The sequence below is a fragment of the Pyrus communis genome, chromosome 17, assembly GCF_041283825.1.
Source record: "Pyrus communis isolate YQ-2024b chromosome 17, ASM4128382v1, whole genome shotgun sequence".
NCBI lineage: Eukaryota > Viridiplantae > Streptophyta > Magnoliopsida > Rosales > Rosaceae > Pyrus > Pyrus communis.
Window position 1 is genome coordinate 11329802 of NC_142581.1, and position 20647 is coordinate 11350448.

Genomic DNA, 20647 nt, shown 5'->3' on the forward strand with positions numbered 1-20647 from the left:
AAAGTATTGGTTTTGTAAATTTGTCAAAAAAATAGAAAAATAATGTTGACTAGGATTAAAAGACAGAGACTCGTTGGTGGTGCTGATGCAAAATTTACCGAAATGGACTTGACTGTGGTTTGACTCCAAATTACCGCGTTTGCCATTCTTTTATATATTTTAAAGAAAATTGTAGCAATAATTCTTCAATTTTAATTCAATTAGAATAGTATTCTTTCAAATTTAATTCAATTGTAGCAATGGTCCTTCAGCTTTATTTCATTGACCATTAGTCTCTTAATTCGTGAAAATGTACAGTTATGATCATTTTCGTTAACACTGTCAATAGTTCCGTTAAATTCAATCACATGCATTGCACATGAGACTGATTGTAGGGGGCAATTAGGAAAACATAATATTTCTTGTGGGTTGAATTCTATCGAACACAGAACCCATCCCCAATTGAAACTTCCTCCCATCCCCAATTAAAACTTCCTCCATGCCCAGCCTCACATTCCTCAAATTCCCACCATGTAGTGCAATAATCAGCCTTTAATGAAGGAAGACAATCGCAGAAACTAACCAGTTTTGTGCAAGGTATCAGTGAATTTGAAGCAGGTATGACGATGTGGTACAGAAGAGCTTTACTGCACTGGTATAGACTGGTATAAATGAGAAGGCATGGAGGAGCAGGCAGTTCACTTAAACTTCGAGGAAAATGGACGATTTGGAAGATATATGGTAACATTAACTAATCGAGGCCTTCTTGGTCCATGAACATCAAAAAACAAGCACCAATATCATCTATTTCAAAGTCTCTGTGATCTTCTCATCTTTGCAGAAGCTTGTGTCCCAGAACTCTGACCCACAAATCCATGTAAATCTGGTCTTGCTTGGTTCCCCATCCCCTTGTATCAACTTCAACCCACGGGGAACGATGTTTCCTTAATTACCACTACAATCAGTTTCATGTGTCATGCACGTGACTGTATTTAAAGGAATTATTGACTGAGTTAACGAAAATGATCATATATGTACATTTTGACAAGTTAAGAGACCAATGGTCATGGAAATAAAGTTGAGGGACCATTGCTCCAATTGGATTAAAGTTGAGGGATCATTGCTCCAATTGGATTAAAGTTGAGGGATCATTGCTACAATTTCCTCTATATTTTATTTCAAATTTAAACTTGAACTCGATTTTTAGCTACGTTTTCTCAACTTGATTTTGATCTCGCTTTACTTTATTAAACTCAAAAGTCACCAGTTTGCTCCTGGAATTCGATTTTGATCCCACTTTACTCCTTGAAACTCAATATCCACTTCACATTTGGCTTGTTTCTATGTATTCTGTTAAATCACTATTAAGTTTACTTATGTGGCATAATTAAGGCCTACTTAGACCAACTTCAATGGTTGGGGCTAAAACTTAAATTTTAGCCCATAAAATTTAGATTCTAACCCAGAAACAATTTTTTTTTTCCCTTAATAGTTTTGGCTTAAAATTTTAGCCCTAAATTATTAAAGAATGGTTTTAGACTAAGGGATTCAAACAATTATTTAACAAGGTTTTGAATGGACATAAACTGGAAGCAACTAGTTTTGAGCTCATTCGAGGAATAAGAAAACCATGCTAAAACAAAATATCAAGGTGCAAAGCTAAACCGCTTGCTAACAAGGTTGTTAGTTCAAGAATCAGCTCCTGATCATTGGCACTTAGTACGAACAACTACCTTAGCACTACGTTCTGACTTTCTGATTAGAGTTTTAACTAAGTAGATCGCTACCCATGCAAATTGCTTATCAGAACTTAGCTTACTCTAATCTACAAACACCTTTCTCTCCCTGAAGGCCTATTAAAGCTTAAGACCAGGACTAATGTTTTCAAAAATAAAATTTATGTAGATTATCCTAATTTATTTATATTAACATTTTAACCTAAAAATATTTAAATTCGGACAAATAATGAAAAATCATTAAACCTACCTCATTCTTACACATATGCACTACATGAAAAAACATAGAAAACCACACAACCTACCATGTTCTTAAACACGAATACATAGGTGGGTAGAAAGAAAAAAAAAGAAGGAAGAATTGTTTGACGAAAGTGAATTTTGGGTGGATGTTTGAACAAATGCATAAGTATTTAGAGTTTTTGGGTGAATTTGATTTAAATAATTTTTTAATTGTTTTAGTCATTGAATTTAATTTTGGGTTGTTAGATCTTTTTTTTAACCGTTAAATTTGCTCATATTCAACCTCAACCGTTAGATTTAATGAACTTATAAATTTAACAAAAAAAATTTGAATCCAGACCATTAGTTCAACCAATGGTCCAACTACATGGGTCGTTCGATAAAAAAAAAAAGTCGTTGGTCTTTTTGCAAGTGGTCGACAAAGTCAACAAATGGTTCTTGCGTTGGGTCTCGGCCACTAACCTTGGCTAATTTCTGGGCTAAATTTGGCCAAAACTAAGTTTTAACCCAATTTTTTTTTTTAGCCCAATGACTGGAAAAGCTTTGAGCAAGTTTAAAACTCAAAATTTGAGTTTTAATACAACCATTGGAGTTGGTCTTATGGTTGTGGCACAAGTATAAAGCACACATATCCAATCAAATGGTGCCACATAGATTGAAACAAAAACAAATTTAATCTCAAACATTGTATAACATATTTATAAAAAAAAATAAGTAAGATAAATAGCAAAAACAATTCATGCTTTTCATTTTTATGACCCCTCTCTCTCTAACCGTTGTTCTTACATTCATCCCTTCTCCCTCCATCTCCAGCCACCTTATCATTAGTTTCACTGATTTCGTCATTTCTTATGTTCTTAATAGAGGTGGCTGGTGAAGAGAGAAGATGGTTATTTTTGTTCTTTTTTACTCTTCCCTTATTTCAGGGAAATTTTGGCATATTACCAATTATGAATTTTGATGGATGAACTTTTTTTTTTTTAATAGAAACATGGCAATGTAAAGCAAATTTTGATTTTCAATGAATAAAGTGGCGAGTTTTATTTTTCAAGAAGCAAAGTAATGTGGCGACTTTGAGTTTTAGGGGGCAAAGTGGGATCAAAATCGAGTTCCAAAGAGTGAATTTAGGACTTTTGAGTTTCAAGGGGCATAACAATTGAGTTAAAGTTGAGGGACCATTATTCCAGTTGGGTTAAAGTTGAGGGACTATTTCTCCAGTTGGGTTAAAGTTGAAGCACATTTGCTACAATTTTTCTCATTCGGCTTTCCATATTTGCCCTCGATTCAGCTACATGTGTGTGGGACGTGACTCACTTTGACCAAAATTCTAACAGAGTTGAAGAAAATGATCACAGCTGCATGTATTGAAATCGAGTTCTAAAGAGCGTAGCTAAAAATAAACCGATAACTAATCAAGAGTGCTTGACAAAAATCTTAATGTACCAACAATTTTGAAATTTTGAGCACATTAGATAAATTTTATATCAATAGGTGGGTTGCTTATAGAGAGGGATCCTTTATTTTTATTTTATTTTTACTAGAAATAAGAACTAGTTGTGAGACCCATTCTACATCCTTCTAAAATGGTTTAAACCGTCTACATCAAGTTTATATCTGTACATTATTCTTGCAAAAAATAATTCATTCTGAAATCACATTATTTACTCCTTTAATTCTCATTATGAAATTTTAAGATTTCTTAGAACACTGTGTAGTCTGCCTTCGTCACTACGTAGTCTGCCTTCGTCAATTTCTTCCATCGCAATTAGAAGGCTCAATCTATTTTCAATTTGCTAATGCTTGACAAGGATGAACTATAAATGAAGACTTTACAATTAAACGGTTATGATCATTGTAGAAAAATGTTTGTTGGGCCTCGCAACTAGTTTTGTCTCATTTCTTGTGAAAAATGGGAATCTATTCCCTAAATTTTAATTTTTCTTCTTAGTATTTTTGTTAATCAGTGCCTCTTTGGTGAGGTTGTTTGTGAGTCTCTCCTAATGAGTATTTAATTTTGTGTTGGCGGTTTATGGATTCCTCCTAGATCTATTTTGTAGCAATCTGTATCTTCACAGATGGTGTAAAGCACAAAATCCACGTTTTTTTTTTTTTTGAAGGAAACAATAAAATTTCATTGCCATAATCAACCACTTACACGGATGCCAGTTGGGTACATATGCACCAGTGATCAATTTCTTGATCTGGAGGTAATAAGCACAAATTACAAATAATTGAAACCCCTAAACGGCTATCACAAAAGTCACACCTCTACATCGAGGAGTCCCGAAATTGATATGTCCCATAAACAAGACGTGACATAACAAGAATCGTAACCCTCACCAAAACCATCGCTAGACATCAAGGCTTCAAAATCGTAGAAGCAACACAAACCAGTTGTTGAAGCAACACTTACCAGTCATAATAAGCTAGATTAAAAAACAAAAGGACAAGGTGATGTGTCCACAAGGAGATGCAGCTGCAAGTTGGCAATAGACGTGGGGAGCATAGGCAGAGGCACGTGCAGAAATGTCGAGAGGAGTGCGACGCTAGTTGTGGCCAGGACGAACTTAGAGAAGTGGGGAGGAAAGGGTCCAGCCAGAGCCACCGTAGTCATCAGAACCGGAGTTGGTCGCAGTTGTGGCAAGCAACAATGGTAACGACATAGGTGGTATAGAGGTTGCCAAGCCAAGACCACCCACGCCACTGAACCGCCATCCCCACCACCAATACGGACCCAAAGATGACAAAACGATAATTCCAAGGGCATAGCCCTAAGTTGTCCAAACAATCAAGAGATAATAGTTGGCAAATATGCACACCAACACAGATCTGCAACCACATTCTTACCTAAGACCCGTGGGAAGGCGAGCCCCACAAAATTACTGCCCGCAGGCGAGACCACAAAACCCCCCCCCCCCAAACGCGTCACAAAAGTTTACACTAATCCGAGAATAGAATCCACCAGTCCCTTAATCTCAGTGAAGGACAAGGACACACAAAGGAATACCACCTGCAACTTCACCACACAAGTGAGATTCGTAGCTTCCACGAGGCAAGAAGTAGAGCCGCCACAAAACTAGGCGCTAAAGGTAGAACAGCCGCCCCAGAGTGTCACCACCACGAAATCAAGCAGATGAAGGTGGATCCGACCCACTAACAACCACAAATCCAACCCACAATCACGAATCAAGCCTCCATTCAAGGAAAAGACCTCGGAAGGAGGCAAAGGACGGAATCTGAGCGGGGGCCTCCATTCAAGGAAAAGATCTCAGGAGGAGGCAAGGGACGAATCCCAGAAATCCACGTTAATATGGACACTAGTTGGTTCGTTGTCAGATTCACTTTAAGTTCACGTTGCTCGTTATCAAAGAGTATCTTCTTGTTTGTTATATTTCAAGTTTTGTAAGTAGAACTCTGAGATATCAATTTGCGAAGTGTTTGACCTTCATCAGAAATGTAGTTTCTTTGGCCTTGGAGTGTCATCTCAACCCTCTAGGTTTGGGTGTTGATGATTTTAAAACTTGGATGTTTTTCTTTGGTTATTCTCGGGCATGTCTCAACCTTAATATGGTGGCAATTAGTTTGGCCAAATTGACCTTTTATGTTTGGTTAAATTTCTATCAATTTAGGACTTCTTGGATGTTATCTCGAATATCATCTTTAATATTTGTATTAGTCATTAATATTATTTCTATTTTTAATTATTTAGACATTATTTCTTCACGATCGTAATTCATTCACTGTTAATTTATCTAGGTTATTAATTTAGCTTATCAATCAAAAGCTTGTGCAAGATTCTTTCATTCTTTCAGCATACTTTGCTAATAAGACACTGAAATAACTTAATTTACATTACAAAATAACGTTCATTCTTGAAATTTTAAGGTCAGAGCCTTAAACTTTAAAAGGACAAGGCTAATACTTTGTTAACTAAAAACAAAGATATAGCTACCAGATAACATAGTTTTTGTTGTGGCTTATTTTAATCTAAAAAGGAGAGAAGGAGGCGCATCAGAGAGATATGTTTGTAGGATTGTGTAGAGGATGTGTTATTCCTCTACGCAATGTCTTTATTTATAATAATAAGGGAGAGAAGAATCTTTCTCCTCTAAGGAATACAACTCCTAACAGGGAAGAATAACTAGTATCAAATCTAATCTAGAAATTACACAAACATACTTAAATACAATGTTTATAACATTCCCCCTAGAGTGTGTAAATACTCAAGTAGATTCGACATCATGTAAAGTTGAGGAAGTCAACTCGTTGACGCTGATTCTAGGTACACGCTAGTCTCAAAGTAAAGTAGGAACTTGCATATGGAACTAAGTCTCACAAAAAACCCAATGGCTATGGTAAAACCCAAGTAGGGACAAAACCCATAGTCTAAGGAAAAATGTGTAAGGGATGCAAAGTCAAATGAAATGTCTATGGGATGTCATCAGGGATATGATCAACCCAAGGTGGGTGCCTCGTCAAAACCTCGTTAGGTAGCAAAAATGCAAAAGGAAAAATGCTCCTAATCATAGAGAAAAAGAGTACATTAAGATCAAACAAGTATACTTCAAGATACTCCCCATGAGTTTGACCTAATTCCAAAAAGAACTAACAAGGCTACAACTCAAAAAGTCTTCACATACCTATTCTTTGAACAAGCTTCTGAAACATCACCTTTAGTAGTGATTTGGTGAAGAGAAGTCCGCCAGATTGTCTTGTGAACAAACTTGCGTGACTTCAATTTTTTGATGCTCTTGCTATTGATGTGAGAAGAAGAACTTCAGTGCAATGTGCTTAGTTGCCTCATTTGATGTAACCTTTCTTGGGTTGTTCAATGCATGTTGTGTTAGCTTCATAGATCATTGTCGAGACGTTAATAAAGGGGTAAAGATCGCAGGAGCTTCAAATATGGCCCACAACTGCTCTCAACCAAAAGCATTCCCGAGTAGTTTCTTGTAAGGCGAGAATTTCAACATAGTTAGACAAAGTGGGAACTAAGGTCGATTTAGTTAACCTCCAAGATATTGCGGTGCCTCTAACAGTAAAGACATAACCCATTAGAGGTTAGATAAGTAACTTGCGTTGGCATAACCAGGCGAGAATTGACTCCAGATAGGAGGTGTGGCATCATTCGAGGATTCGTAGGGATAATACAAGCCCAGATCCATAGTACCCTTAAGGTAATGGAAGATGTCTTTAACACCATTCTAGTGTCTGCGTGTTGGTGCATTACGGTATATTTCCAAAAGATTAACAGCGAAAGAGATGTCGGGTCTAATGCATTGAGTTAAGTACAATAAAGTGCCTATCGAATTAGATAAGGAACTTCAGGCTCCAAAATCTCTTCATCATCCTTCTTCGGATGGAAGGGATCTCATTTTGCATCTAGCAATCGTACGACCATAGGAGTACTCGAATGCTTCACTTTATCTTCATTAAAGTTGCGCAACACCTTCTGGGTATAGTTCGATTCATGTGCTAAGATTTCATCCAAACAGTGGTCTATCTAGAGATCGAGATAGTATTGAGTCTTTCCTAGATCTTTCATCTCAAATTCTGATTTCAGGTACACAACTGTTTTCTCAAGCTCTTTAGGAGTTCCGATAAGGTTCATGTCGTCAACATAAACTCGCAACAATCGTAAAACCAGAATGTGACTTCTTAATGAACACGCAAGGGCATAATTTGTTGTTCACATATCCTTGACTAGTCAAATACACACTTAGACGGTTATACCACATTCTTCCATATTGCTTCAAACCGTAGAGTGAACGCCTTAGCCGAATTGAGAACGTGTCCCAGGGTTTGGAAATATTTGATCTAGTCAATGTAAGTCATTCGGGAACTTTCATATAAATTTCCGTATCAAGATCCCCATAGAGATACATAGTTATTACGTCCATTAGCTGCACACTAAGTTTTTTGGAAACTACCAAACTGATAAGGTAGTGAAAAGTAGTCACATTCATAACAAGTGAATAAGTTTCATCATTATCAATCCTGGGGCGTTGTGAGAAACCTTGCGCAACAAGATAAGCTTTATAATGCACAATTTTGTTCTTTTCATTACGCTTCTGAACAAAAACCCACTTGTAGCCAATGGGTTTCACATGTGGAAGAGTATGAGCTATGGGTCTAAACACCTTATGTTTTGCAAGTGAATCGAGCTCAACTTGGATTGCTTGTTTACCAATCAGTTCTACGTTGGCATTCATTAATGGAACGGGGTTCAATGTCATCGCTCAACATGATCTTAGTAGCTACTGCATATGCTAATGCATCGTCGACAATCATCTCACTTCTACACCAAACATCATCCAAGCTAGCATAATGGACCGAAATCTCTTGATTCTCGAAAGGTGGATTTGTCTCTTCAATGACGCTTCTGTAATCTAGATTTTCTTCATAAGTTGGATAGAATGAGTAGGCGACAATCAGATTCACTGTAGGCTCAACAACCTATGTTGTGGTTTCATTTTCTAGAGGCATGAATCTTTTGAACCAAGAGGTCTGCCACACTTTTGTGTAGGGGTAGAGGATGAACTAGCAGTTAATGTATGTGGATCGGCCAAAATGGCGTCCCGGGCCTACAGGAGGGAAGTCCGTCATACATTTGGTACATCCATCTTTGCAGACACATTTGTAGCTGGAATATGTAAAAGCATCTGGCATAGTTAGATTGTACTGATAAACACCCCACTGAAATGCAAAGACAATTCGTACCATGAGTCAACTTAGCATTCATGTTTCAAGCACATAAGTTGATCATATACAATCCTTAAATAGTTAGATTGCGAAAACAGCATCTCCATAAGAGCAACCACCCCTAAAAAATAAGATGGCCCAAAGTCCATTTAATCCACCAAAATGAATTTATTTTTAATGGCCCCTATAAAATAATAAAAAAATAAATTTATTTTTAATTTCTGATAGAATTTTTAACCAATCTTGTCACGCCACGTTTCATTTTCTAAAAGTACAATTTTTGTGAAAGATGGTTAGGTATTTATATTTATAAATTTTTTTTCTACATTTAAAAATAATTTTAAATAATTTTTTATTAAGTTAATTAATCTGGACCGTTGGAACCTTTTTTTTTCAATGCTGGAACGCGCATGTAGACCATGTGCTAAGGGCAAAAGAACTTGAAGATACATCTTTTTAAACCCAGTAAATTATCGAGTGCTTTTTAATCTTGCGCATAAATTATACAAGAAATCTCCCTCTTCAAACTTATTGGAGAGTCCACTTGTGCAAGGTGGCCAGTATTAATTCCTCCAGGGGAGCTCCCTCAACATCTGTTGGAATAACTAGCTTTTATCAACTTGTCCTAAATGTAACGACGGATATAATCTATATGACGAAAAGCATGGCAACATTAACCAATCAGTATATACCCACAAATAATAAACACCTGTAAGGAATGAGAGATTTTAGCGTATCCGGTACACAGAATAATACATTACGTATCACTATATAAATATTGGAATATGAGTATTAATAACTTAATAACTTAAAAAATAAAATTTCTCACCACTTATATAAAAACACGTGATGTACTACTCGTGTTCCGGTCACAATGAAAAATTTCTCGTAGGGAAGAAACAGAAAGCAAAAGCACAATTTTCATTGCCCAATCGGTGTATACTAAAAACTAAAAAACATCCGTAAAGGGCCAGTATATATCCACACTTCATTTCCTAAAGTAGTCGACTTCATTCTAGTAAACTGACAAATCATCAACTTTCTGACGTTGGTCTAGTGAGGCCAAGACTAATCACGCATAGCGTTCCAACTTATCCAATGAAGGAGCACCTGTGAGGTCCCCTAAGACAAAATGAGATCGAGGAAATTCATTTCAGAAATAATGGATTTCGCCACCATGCACCGTGCACCCCTCCGGTGCTATCTCACGAAAACGTGATCAATTTGTGCTGATTTATGGTTGAATATGGAAGAGGAGATGATCCTGAGTTGATTCCAAGTGGTGGGTAGCTGAAATTCACCAAAGGAATGGTGCAAAAACATCAGAAAATCACATGGGGTGGCCGGGTTTTGAAACAGGTCACGCGGGTCGAAGGGGAACCTGGCCGGTTCCTCTCCTTCTCTCCTTTCTCCTTTCCTTCCCGTCTCTTCCTCTGATTCATCCCCTCTTTCTTTCTCCTTCTTTCCTGATTGGGCAGCGTCCCTCTTCTCCCCCTTTTCCTTCGCTGCCATCAGGCAGCCCTCCTTTTTTTTTTTCTAACCACAACCCTTAAAATAATAACAATAATAATTCATACGCGTCATGAACTAGTGACCAACGGAAATCAATACCTTCGCCTCTAGGGTATTCTCGTAAATTCACATTTTAAAATTTATAAAATAATAAAATTTGGGACAGGTTGTCACAATATTACATGAAAAAAAAAATTAAAAAATTAAAAACAACAACAAAATCGCATTCAAAATTGCAAAATTAGTGCCAATTACCTCCAAACGAAAATCTAATCAAAATATGAAAAACAATCACTGCAGTGAAATATTCAACCATGATGAACAACACCGATGATAACAATTCGAAAGTAGAATATCAAAACATGCAACCACTGCGAAACTGTTCTGAAACAAAGGATTGTTTCAGAAAAATCACCCTAACAAGAAGGAAGAACAACGACGATCATGATTTGAAAATACACTCCCAAAACATTCGTCGGCAAGCAACACTCATAGCATTCAACCATATTCGGAAAAAAATGAAGAACACTGCAAAAAAGGTTTGATTATAATTGATATTTAACTAAAAACACTCTCACTACCACGTAGCGTCATTACTCCATTTATGTTATAGCATGTGATGTCTATTGCACTCGTAATCTCACTCAGCTGGGGGCCTTCTGTAGGAGAGATCCGGTGAAGATAGCAATAAAATTTGTTGCATTGAGTTCAAATTGATGAGAAAGGCATGCCAGCCGATGAGAAAGGCATGCCAGCCAAAGTTTCATACTTCATACTACATATAATACAATGTCCCACAACAAAGTTGAAATAATATAGAGAAGTCTGCAAGGTAGGGTTAGGGTTACGATGTTGCGACGCCATAGCAGGTAAGAGTCATCCACTTTCACTAATCTTCTTTACTTAAAGGGAATTGTTATTGACACTCCAAAAATCTCATTCTACACTCCAAACTTTTTATATTTGGAAATAAATATACACTTATGAGGAGTGTAGAATGAGATTTTTGGAGTACCAGTAACACTTCCCTAATTAAAAACCAATTTTTAATTGATGCTTCTTTCAGAAGCCACAGTGAACCACCTTCAGTCCCAAAAGTTATCTGTTTCAAGAAACCCATAAATTAATCAATGTACGCCTACATTCTTCTGCGCTAAGAAATAAATCCATAACAAAATTAATGGAAGTAGCTTGCCACACTTACCTAGGGGATCAAATAGTTTTACAGGAGACCCCTTCTCCACGACACGACCGAGGAATTGCAAAGACATGCCGCCAGTGAAATCTGGCGAAACATGTGCCTGGTAGACTTTCAGCTCACCACCATCATTGCCTCGAGCAATATAAAATACATGTAATGAGGACCATTGTTAAGCCTTCGCCTGTTAGCACACAACATTCTAATAAATTGCAGTTGGTCATTCTGAAAGACGAGGCAAAGTATTAGATGCGTGCATCTAAATATTCACAACAGTTTTTGATAAAAAGAAACTATTTCTTTGTGAATAAAACATCATGGCAGTATGAAGAGATAAAACATGTGAAATCAAAGAGAAGAAAAAACATTTTGTCTTCACAAGTTACTACTAAAGAAAAATAGATAGAGGCTAATGGAAGAACTACACACCCAGAAGAGCAACTTTTGCCAATTCAAAAAATTAAAATCAATACAAACCTTTTGCTTGTTGAACTCTTGCGTGGCAAAACGGGCAGCCTCTAATCCCTGTCCTTTTAAATTGATAAATAATCAAATTCCTATTCAAAACAAGGGGAGAAAAGTCCAAATTGGTAAGAAATATTATTTGAAAACTACAGCAGCAGGGATGCCTAGGTTCCAGGCCCTCGTTCGGTGCTAGAGTTTTGTAGGTATACCTATGCGAGTTTTAGCATGCAAAGTGATGGCCAATTACCAAAGGTGGAGGTAACAAAACAGTGAATTGTAAAACGATTACCCTCAAGAATTTTGTGAATCATAGTGGAGAAAGGACACAATTAACATAAAATGTAAAATAAGTATCCAGGACCTGAGACTGAGTGAAATTCTCTTGAAAAAAGATTAGTTTGGATGGGGGATTTCCAAGTATCAGGGGATTTAAGCTAAATTAGTTAGAAATGCACTCAGAACCATTACGCAGAGTGATTAAGAATGCATTGCACAAGCATTACAAAACCACTAAATAAAGGATTTTCAAATGACTCATTTCCAGTAGTCATTTACAAAATCCTCTAAGTGCACTCCATCTTTTGCTACGGACACATAAGTAGGAAAATCCAGTTACCTACTGTTTTGTAGTGTGTTTCTTACAAACGTATCCCAAATTCAACATAAAGGGTTACATGAAACAAATGGTGATCTTAATCGTGTATGCAAGCGATGCTAAAGTAATGACTAAGCAGCCTAGTTGAGAATTGAGAGTTTCATATACCTGCCCAGAACAGGGAAAGCGAGGTGCCATCGTTCTCGATTGCATTGCAACTTTGCAAGGTATCCATCATCAGAAACATGGTGACAACAATAACCAGCACTAAACTCTACTGAAGACATGGGCTTGGCCTCTGGATTTCTGGAATGGTTGTTGACAGCCACGCTCTGAGAAGCCCCAAGCACGGCACTTCTAATGTTACTGTAAGTGGATCGATTAGTCCCCAGCTTTTGGAGCATAGAACGAAGAGACATAATCACCATCCTTGCTTCCCAGTCTGTCAGCATTATACATTGTTATCACATGAACAAATACACAGAGTGTGCGCATAACTACAAGAATCTCAGTCAAATTTACTACAAAGTATGCTTTCACTACAGCCCAAAACAACTTCACACACAATTGAAACTACGAAAATCAATCCCCTAATTGCCTAACCCTAACTATAAATCCCAAATTTCCTAACCCTAAAATAAACCCCAAATCAATTACAAGCAAAATCAAGCTTTAGAGAGGGAGGGATGTTGACCTGATTCGTAGGGTAGCGAGACGAAGGGCACCAGGGAGGAGTGAGAGCAGTGAAGAGGTGAGGAATAGGAATGTCTGATACCTGTCTTTGTTCACGAAACCTCGAAAGGGATCCATAAATTTGCTCTGCCACCCCTAACAATACAGTAAATTCATAAATCGCCCTCCGAAAATCGCGACTACCCACTCCTTACCCACTTTTCTCTATGTACTTTCTAATGTGATTAATGTTGTTCTTGAATTTTATGATTGCACGTCAATTTGGTCATCTCGTTTATATTTAATTAATTATTTTATTAGTATGTTGACGGAGCATCATGTGGATCTCATTGATCTAATCATATATGTTATGTGGATTAACTATTAAAAACTTTTTTTTTTTTTAAGATATAGCATGGAAAGCCACGTGAAGGTGCACCAATGCCATGTAAAAAGTTATGACTATTAGGATTGTCAAAACTAATCAATGATGATTTTCATTGGTGATGGCATGGGGACCGGTTGGGTATGGTTAGAATAAAAAAGAGAATTGGAATTACCCAGTTGGAGAAAGTGAATGCAAAATGGGATTGCGTGGAGATCTCGGGTAGGAGAAAATAGAATAGACTTCTTTATTTTTTTCACTGTTCTAAATTCTCTGCCTATAGCTGCCTAGACCCCACCTAGGTGCTAGGTGGCTAGTTACAGCCCCAATTAGTCCTCGACATTTGAAAATTTTATTTTGCACTTTAATTTTTCAATAAAATGTAAATGACTTGTTGAATACTTGGATGAACGCTTATTATATACTTGTTCCCCATGTTTTCAATATGTTCTACTACTTTATAACCTATATGTCATTTTATTTTACAATTTATGTATCTCAATACAATTATGTATGTTTTTTTAAGTATAAATAGACAGTTATTTACCCAATAATATAAAATTTTACTTCAATCCGCCTAGGCCCCCGCTTAAGCCCTACCTAGCCACTTAGGCGCTAGGCCCCAGCTTGTCGCCCAACTAGCGCCTAGTATCTTTTAGAACCTTGATCTTTTTACTTAAAAAGGGGTATCCCTTAAGTGACTTACTTTAATTATTTTGTTTTAAATGGCTTGACTGCCACTTAGTACTACGGTCTAGTGGTATTCCTCTACACTTGTTAAGTGAGAGGTCTTAGGTTTGATTCTCTCCAAAGACGAATTTGAACCACATTATTGCTAGCACATTGTGAGGCTTAGCCCACCTCATCCCCCTTAGTATAGATAATATCGTTTGTTCAAAAAAAAAAAAAGAATTGGCTCAAAAGTTTTGAGCCAAGTCTTTTAGTAAACTAAATACTATTCTTCTCCTTCGTTAATCATTTGCAAAACATGCATCCGGTCTTTTAGTAAACTAAAAAGTATTCTTCTCCTTCGTTAATCATTTGCAAAACATGCACCCGCAAACCCGTTGCTGCACTCTTCTCCTATACCACATGCCCAAACTTGTGTGGTCCTCGAAGGTCTCACAACCATTGATCGGGGTTGTCAAGTTGTCTAGGGACCACCCGAGTCCCTTAATGCATCCGCCACTGGTAAGAGTTGTGAGTTCAATAATCACATATTATATCAGAAAATGAGTAATGATACTACATGACAGTATAACAATCAAACCAAAAAATTACAACTTCAATTATTACCTCTTTCTTTTCCTTGTATTTTCTTGGTAATTTAATGGGATCACACGATTATGTGTTGAACTAAAAAGTTAATGGAATTGACGGTTATGGTTAACGTGAGACACGAGTGAATACTAAATTTAGTGAAATTCGGGCTATTTATAAATCATAAGCTAACGCGATAATTAACTATTTCCCTAAATAATATTCCGGACACACCTTCAATTCTTTTTTATTATTTTTTTTATTGAACCTATTATACCTTCAATTTTATTAGAGATGAACGGGTTACCTCTCTCATAGAGATTTTTTACGAGTGTTGCTCAAACTGATGTCACAAACTAAATTGGAGTCACTTTATATTAGAATATAAGGGTCTAGTAGTATTGTACTCCACTTGTAAATATGAGATCTTAAAGCCGAATCTTGTAAATAACGAGTTCGATATTAAACAATGATAGACCTATCATGTCCAAAAAAACAAGGCTAAATTGGCGAGATAAAAACACATGAACTAATATTGGACCCTGAGCAGAGCCCAGTTACAAAAAAGATCAGAAAGACAACACAACATACCCAATATTATACATAATTTGTGGCCCAGCCAATAACTTTGAATTTCTATTGCTTTTTAGCTACGAAACTCATCAATCCGAAATTATTAATGCAAACTCATCGACCATACCAAGCACCACATCTGCCAAAAGAATTTTTTCCGGATCAGAAGCAATTCTGACTATGCTCAAGGAAAAAAACTTGCTGGCGTTTTTGATTCACAAAAACAACACTCTTTTTAAAGAAGCCTAGCTGCTTCTTGCGGAAGCACTTCCAACTCTTTTCCAAGAAGCACTTGGAGTTGTAACAAAGTTTCAATGGTTTGTTATTAAAAGCGCTTCTAAAAAAAGTGTTTATGAGCATAAGCATTTTATAATACAACCAGCACTGACAATTCTAGATTTTCATGGTTACGACATTTCATTATAAGTGAGCATAAAAATACATGAAGATCATACACTTGATAAGCAGCAAGCAACAATATTCAATCTTTCATTACTCCATTTGCTAAGATTGATGCTCACTTCATAATCCGACAATATTTCCGGCAATAATCCGACTCTAAATGCTAATCAACCATTTACCGATAATCGCTACTCTCTCCTAACATCATGATTTCACAAACTGACTCGACTACTATGTCACAAACACCACAAGAAACAGATCATTCACTCCAATCTACCATTTTTAATACAAATTTGCCAACATGGGTTGTTTTGTTTATTACCTTAGCTGCTACAATCACTGTTATTGTTGTTGTTGCTACTACGATGGTTACTAGCATTCCCAACCCCGTTAACCCCGCTTTTTCTCCCACTTCCACTCTTCAGCTGAGAAATCTCCACCTGTGTCTTCATGAAAAACTGCAGCCTCTGCAACTCCAACTCCTTGGCAAACTTCATCCTCTGCTTCTCCATCTCCACCACCTGCTGCAGCTTCGCTGACTCCGCATGCTCATAAGCCTCCCCAAACTTCAATATCGCTCGAGTCAGTTCCCTCACCGAGCTCCCACACCCTCCTCCTCCTCCTCCTCCTTTCTCTCTACCCACCGCACAAGGTCTTAATCCACCCCCTACTCCTTTCCTCACGCTCGCATTGGCATTGACATTGACATTGACATTGGCATTGGCATTGGCAGTCCTCCTCTTCCGCTCGAAAATCTCATTATCAGTCGAAATAGGCGAAGGCTCCCGAGACTCGTCTGAGTCCGATTCTACCAAATCCCTTTGTCTAATCTTTCCCACCCGTTTCGCCCTACCCCCGAGAAATTGGCTATGTCGAAGCCCGACCGGCATTTTTTTGCTATGCCCCGAAAACCCACCACTACCACCGCCGCCAGCAGACCCAGGACCCACCTTAGCACCAGAGGGACCAATCAAATGATCAAGCCTCTCATAAAAAGGCCACTTGCTGGGTCCTCCTCCGGCCCCAATCTTCGATTTTTCGAGTTTATACTTCTTCTTCACAGTATCAATCCTATTCTTACACTGTATGTCAGTCTTTGGAATCTTACCGTAGTTCTCCCTGCTGCTCACGACGTCCGCCACCTCCTTCCAGTGTTTCTGCTTCAAATTCCCCCTGCTCAGCTCCAAGTACCTCTCCCCCCACGCCTCGATCAGCACCGCCGTCGCCCCTGCGCTCCAGCAATCTTCCCTTCCTCCGCCGCTGCTCCGTCCTTGCTGCTGAGCCGACGACGGCAGAGCTAGGGTTAGGATTTTGTTCTGAGTCGGCGTCGGCGCTTGAACCTGCGCCGGCGGCACCGCCACCGTCACCGTAATCCGACCGTTCTGCCTCGTCGACGCCGGCGATCGGCTTCCTCCCGACGCCGGTGACTGGATCTCGTCGTCCTCTTCCATCGATACGACTGCAATCGTGCGCGGATCTGGATCGGTCCGGTCTAGATCCAAAATCCGGTAGTAAACTGCGCCGGTGCGTAGACTATCACCGATCTGAGAGCTGGCACTGGTTCAGAGGGATTGAGGAGAGTAAGGGTTTTGTGGTGGATGCTATCGTGCGCCGGAGGTCGTAGGATATGAGATATCGGCGATGTGAACTTTAGGTTTTGTGGGGTTGGAATGCTTTTAGTGTGAAGAGAGAGAGAAGGTGTTTTGGGTTGACCGGCTTCTCGCGTTTACGGAAAACGTTAATTTGGTGTTTTTTGTTGGGTTGCGTATTCTCGGTTGACGGAAAAAACTGAGGGAGTCAAGGGACGCAGAGAGAGAGGCGTTGGGGTTTGACGGCGACCGTCGAGGGGTACATAAGGTGAGGACACGTGGTAGGGTAGGGGACCCGGCAGTCGAGATGGCGGGATTTAATTGGGGAAGAGGTAGAGTCCCCGTCACCGGCGTCACGGAACAGCCGGCTCGGGAGTAATTGACGTAAAACTCCATGGTGTTTCGCTGCAATTACCGGTGCGGTCATTACCTTACCTGACATGTATTCGGCAGGGGCTTCCCTGATCTGAATTCTGGTGTTTCCGAAATTATTAACTCCTAATGGGGAAAATAATCTTTTTGTTAAAAGTTATTTATTAGTACAAACACAAAGATCAAGGACAATCTTTTTGTTATGTGAGAGGTAACATCATATATTTGAGTAATGTCATCAATTTTGGCCAGTTCAATTTTGGTTTTTGAGGTTTGGAAACTGATCCAAACCAATATATATATATATATATATATATATATATATATATATATATATATATATAATTATAATTATTTTTTTTCAATGTTTATAAATAGTTTAGTCATACAATCATAACAAAACAGAACCTGTTGCAAAGTTGGTTTCAGTGAGTTCGAATTGTCCTCATGCCTTCTGGATTTGGAGATTTTTTTTTAATTTTTATGACCAAATCAACAAAACCCTAGAGCAACCACACCCTTTCTATTTTTCATTCCCCTCTTCTCTCTCTTTCCTTGCCTCCAGACTCCATCCATATCCATTTCTCCATTCTTCTCCATAATCCGCATCCTCCTTTCTATTCTAAGCTTCATATTTTTGAGACCCTCCATGTCCATGCCTCCAATTTCTCCATTCTTCTCCATAACCCGCATCCTCATTTCTATTCTAAGCTTCATATTTGTGAGACCCTCCATGTCCATGCTACCAATTTCTCCATTCTTCTCCATTCTATTTCCATGACAGTAATTATTTGTTCGATTGCATATTTGATTTGCAACTTTATATTGCAGATTTGTATTGCATATTTGTTCGATTTTTTGTTGTGGGTTTGTTAGTTATTTGAATTTCAGATGAATAAATGTAATTACTGCTGTGAGTTGTTGTCACATCCCGACCCAACCCCCCACCACATCCCGGGCTCAACTCCACCGTAGCATGATATTGTCCGCTTTGGGCCCTAACCATGCCCTCATAGTTTTGTTTTTGGGAACTTACACGAGAATTTCTCAGTGGGTCACCCATCATGGGAGTGCTCTCGCGCGCGCTACTCGCTTAACTTCGAAGTTCCCATGGAACCCGAAGTCAGTGAGCTCCCAAAAGGCCTCGTGCTAGGTAGAGATGAGAATATACATATAAGGCTTACAAGATCCACTCCCCTGGGCGATGCGTGATGTTACAATCGATCCCCCTTAGGGGCCTGACATCCTCGTCGGCACACACGCGGCCAAGGTTAGGCTCTGATACCAAATTGTCATATCCCCGCCCGGGCCCCCACCACATCCCGGGCTCGACTCCACCGTAACACGATATTGTCCACTTTGGACCCTGACCATGCCCTCACGGTTTTGTTTCTGGGAACTCACACGAGAACTTCCTAGTGGGTCACCCATCATGGGAGTGCTCTCGCACGCTATTTGCTTAACTTCAAAGTTCCCATGGAACCTGAAGCCAATGAGCTCCCAAAAGGCCTCGTGCTAGGTAGAGATGAGAATACACATATAAGGCTTACAGGATCCATTCCCCTGGGTGATGTGGGATGTTACAGTTGTGGATTAAGATAGTATTTTGATGGATTATGTGCTTGTGTTGCTCTTGGTGTTGCAGACTTGCAGATTTGTTTCTTTTTAGATACATTTCTTTACCAATTTCCAGATTTACTTGTTTATCAAGTTTCAGATGTCTGCTTCTTTTTTTGTTGTTAGGGCTTGGTTGGTCTTCACTTCTGGTGTTTGTTGGGTTGCTGGTTCATGGTCGCCGGAGCTTGCTTTGATGGCGGCTGGGGTTTTTAGTTTTTTTCTTTCTTTCTTTTTCGGGCTCAACCCTTGGGTTGGGTTATTGTGTTGGCCAATTTTTATGTTTGTGTTTAGTTGTGGGCTTTTCTTATTTATGTAAGTTTAATGAAAGTTTACCTTTTATTAAAAAAAAAAAAAACAAAAAAACAGAACTGGAAAAAACCAAACCGAAAAAAAATCAAACCAAATTTTCAGTTCGGTTTTGGTTTTGGCAAAAAACTGAACCGTTTCAAACCGAACCTAGGCCTAGAGGGGATGGGAAGAAGAGGGAAGAGAATCCTAGTCTGTCTGACATGGATGTTATTTGATTGGCTACGTCTAACGTGGACGTTAAAGTGCCGGTAATACTGACTGAGGATCTTCTTCGGATCTTGATTTTAGGAATCCTCCAATTACATTCGTTTATTGTATATCGTGCGGCTAAAAATCATTATAAATCTTTTTATTTAAAATTAAATATAAACAGTACTTGATGAAAACTGGCCGCACAATATATGATAAACATATGTGATTGAAGGATCCTCAGATCCTCACAAAGAAAATTTGGAGAGGATCCTCATTCATAATACTTGACGACTTTTGTGGCGTCAAAGTATGGAGAAGGGGGGATTGCACTCTAATCAGCATGCTACCCTTTGAACCGGAAAGGGATCATTTCCGAATTCCTTCCACAAAATCCACCAAATTAAGGGACCTGGGCCCTTGAAATTTGTTCCAATGACTACAAACAGGGGCCTCCTTTAAAATTTATAATAACTTTAGCCGTTGGATCAAATTTCAAGGGTCCAGATCCCTTGATTTGGTGGATTTGGTGGAAGGGATCCGGAGAGGATCCCTTTCCCTTTGAACCCATTTGAGAGCTTACTTTGATAAAGCACATGGCCTTTAAGAGAAAAGAATTTCATTTTTTTAAAAATTAAAATTAGTTGTGGAACTCATTTTACGTCAAACTTCTCTATTTATGATTATTGTAAAAATTAAATTCAATCTGAAATCATTTGCTTGTTAAATTATCACGACGAAATTTCAATGTTTTCTTAGAACAAAGTGTTCTTCAATTTTTTTGAACTCAATTAGATATTTCAAATATTTCTGATTTGGCTAATACTATGCAAGGATAATCTATAAGGT

General features: G+C 38.4%; 1 protein-coding gene and 1 long non-coding RNA gene across 7 annotated transcripts; both read right to left on the reverse strand.

Moving 5' to 3' along the window:
* Positions 1-10696: 10696 nt before the first annotated feature.
* LOC137708797 (uncharacterized) lies at positions 10697-13357 on the reverse strand. Of its 5 annotated transcripts, none has more exons than XR_015958253.1 (5): positions 13125-13357; positions 12599-12872; positions 11848-11895; positions 11377-11595; positions 10697-11274 (listed from the first exon to the last, which is right to left on the reverse strand). It is a non-coding gene; the product is annotated as an uncharacterized LOC137708797 (long non-coding RNA). The 5 variants fall into 5 exon arrangements; XR_015958254.1 differs by having other exon boundaries at positions 11848-11900; XR_015958255.1 differs by having other exon boundaries at positions 11377-11554; positions 11848-11927.
* A 959-nt stretch (positions 13358-14316) lies between these two features.
* On the reverse strand, positions 14317-17818 carry LOC137708129 (trihelix transcription factor ASIL2). 2 transcript variants are annotated; one of them, XM_068447127.2, is made up of 2 exons: positions 16045-17818; positions 14317-14675 (listed from the first exon to the last, which is right to left on the reverse strand). In XM_068447127.2, the coding sequence occupies exon 1, from the start codon at positions 17171-17173 to the stop codon at positions 16046-16048; it is 1128 nt and encodes a 375-aa protein (XP_068303228.2). In that variant the 5' UTR covers positions 17174-17818; the 3' UTR covers positions 14317-14675; position 16045. The 2 variants fall into 2 exon arrangements, with proteins under 2 accessions (XP_068303228.2, XP_068303227.2); XM_068447126.2 differs by lacking the exon at positions 14317-14675 and adding an exon at positions 15189-15459.
* Between the last annotated feature and the right edge of the window lie 2829 nt (positions 17819-20647).

Bases quoted from the DNA above. Each gene is read 5' to 3' on its own strand.
- LOC137708129 (XM_068447127.2), bottom strand. From the start codon at position 17,173: ATGGAAGAGGACGACGAGATCCAGTCACCGGCGTCGGGAGGAAGCCGA.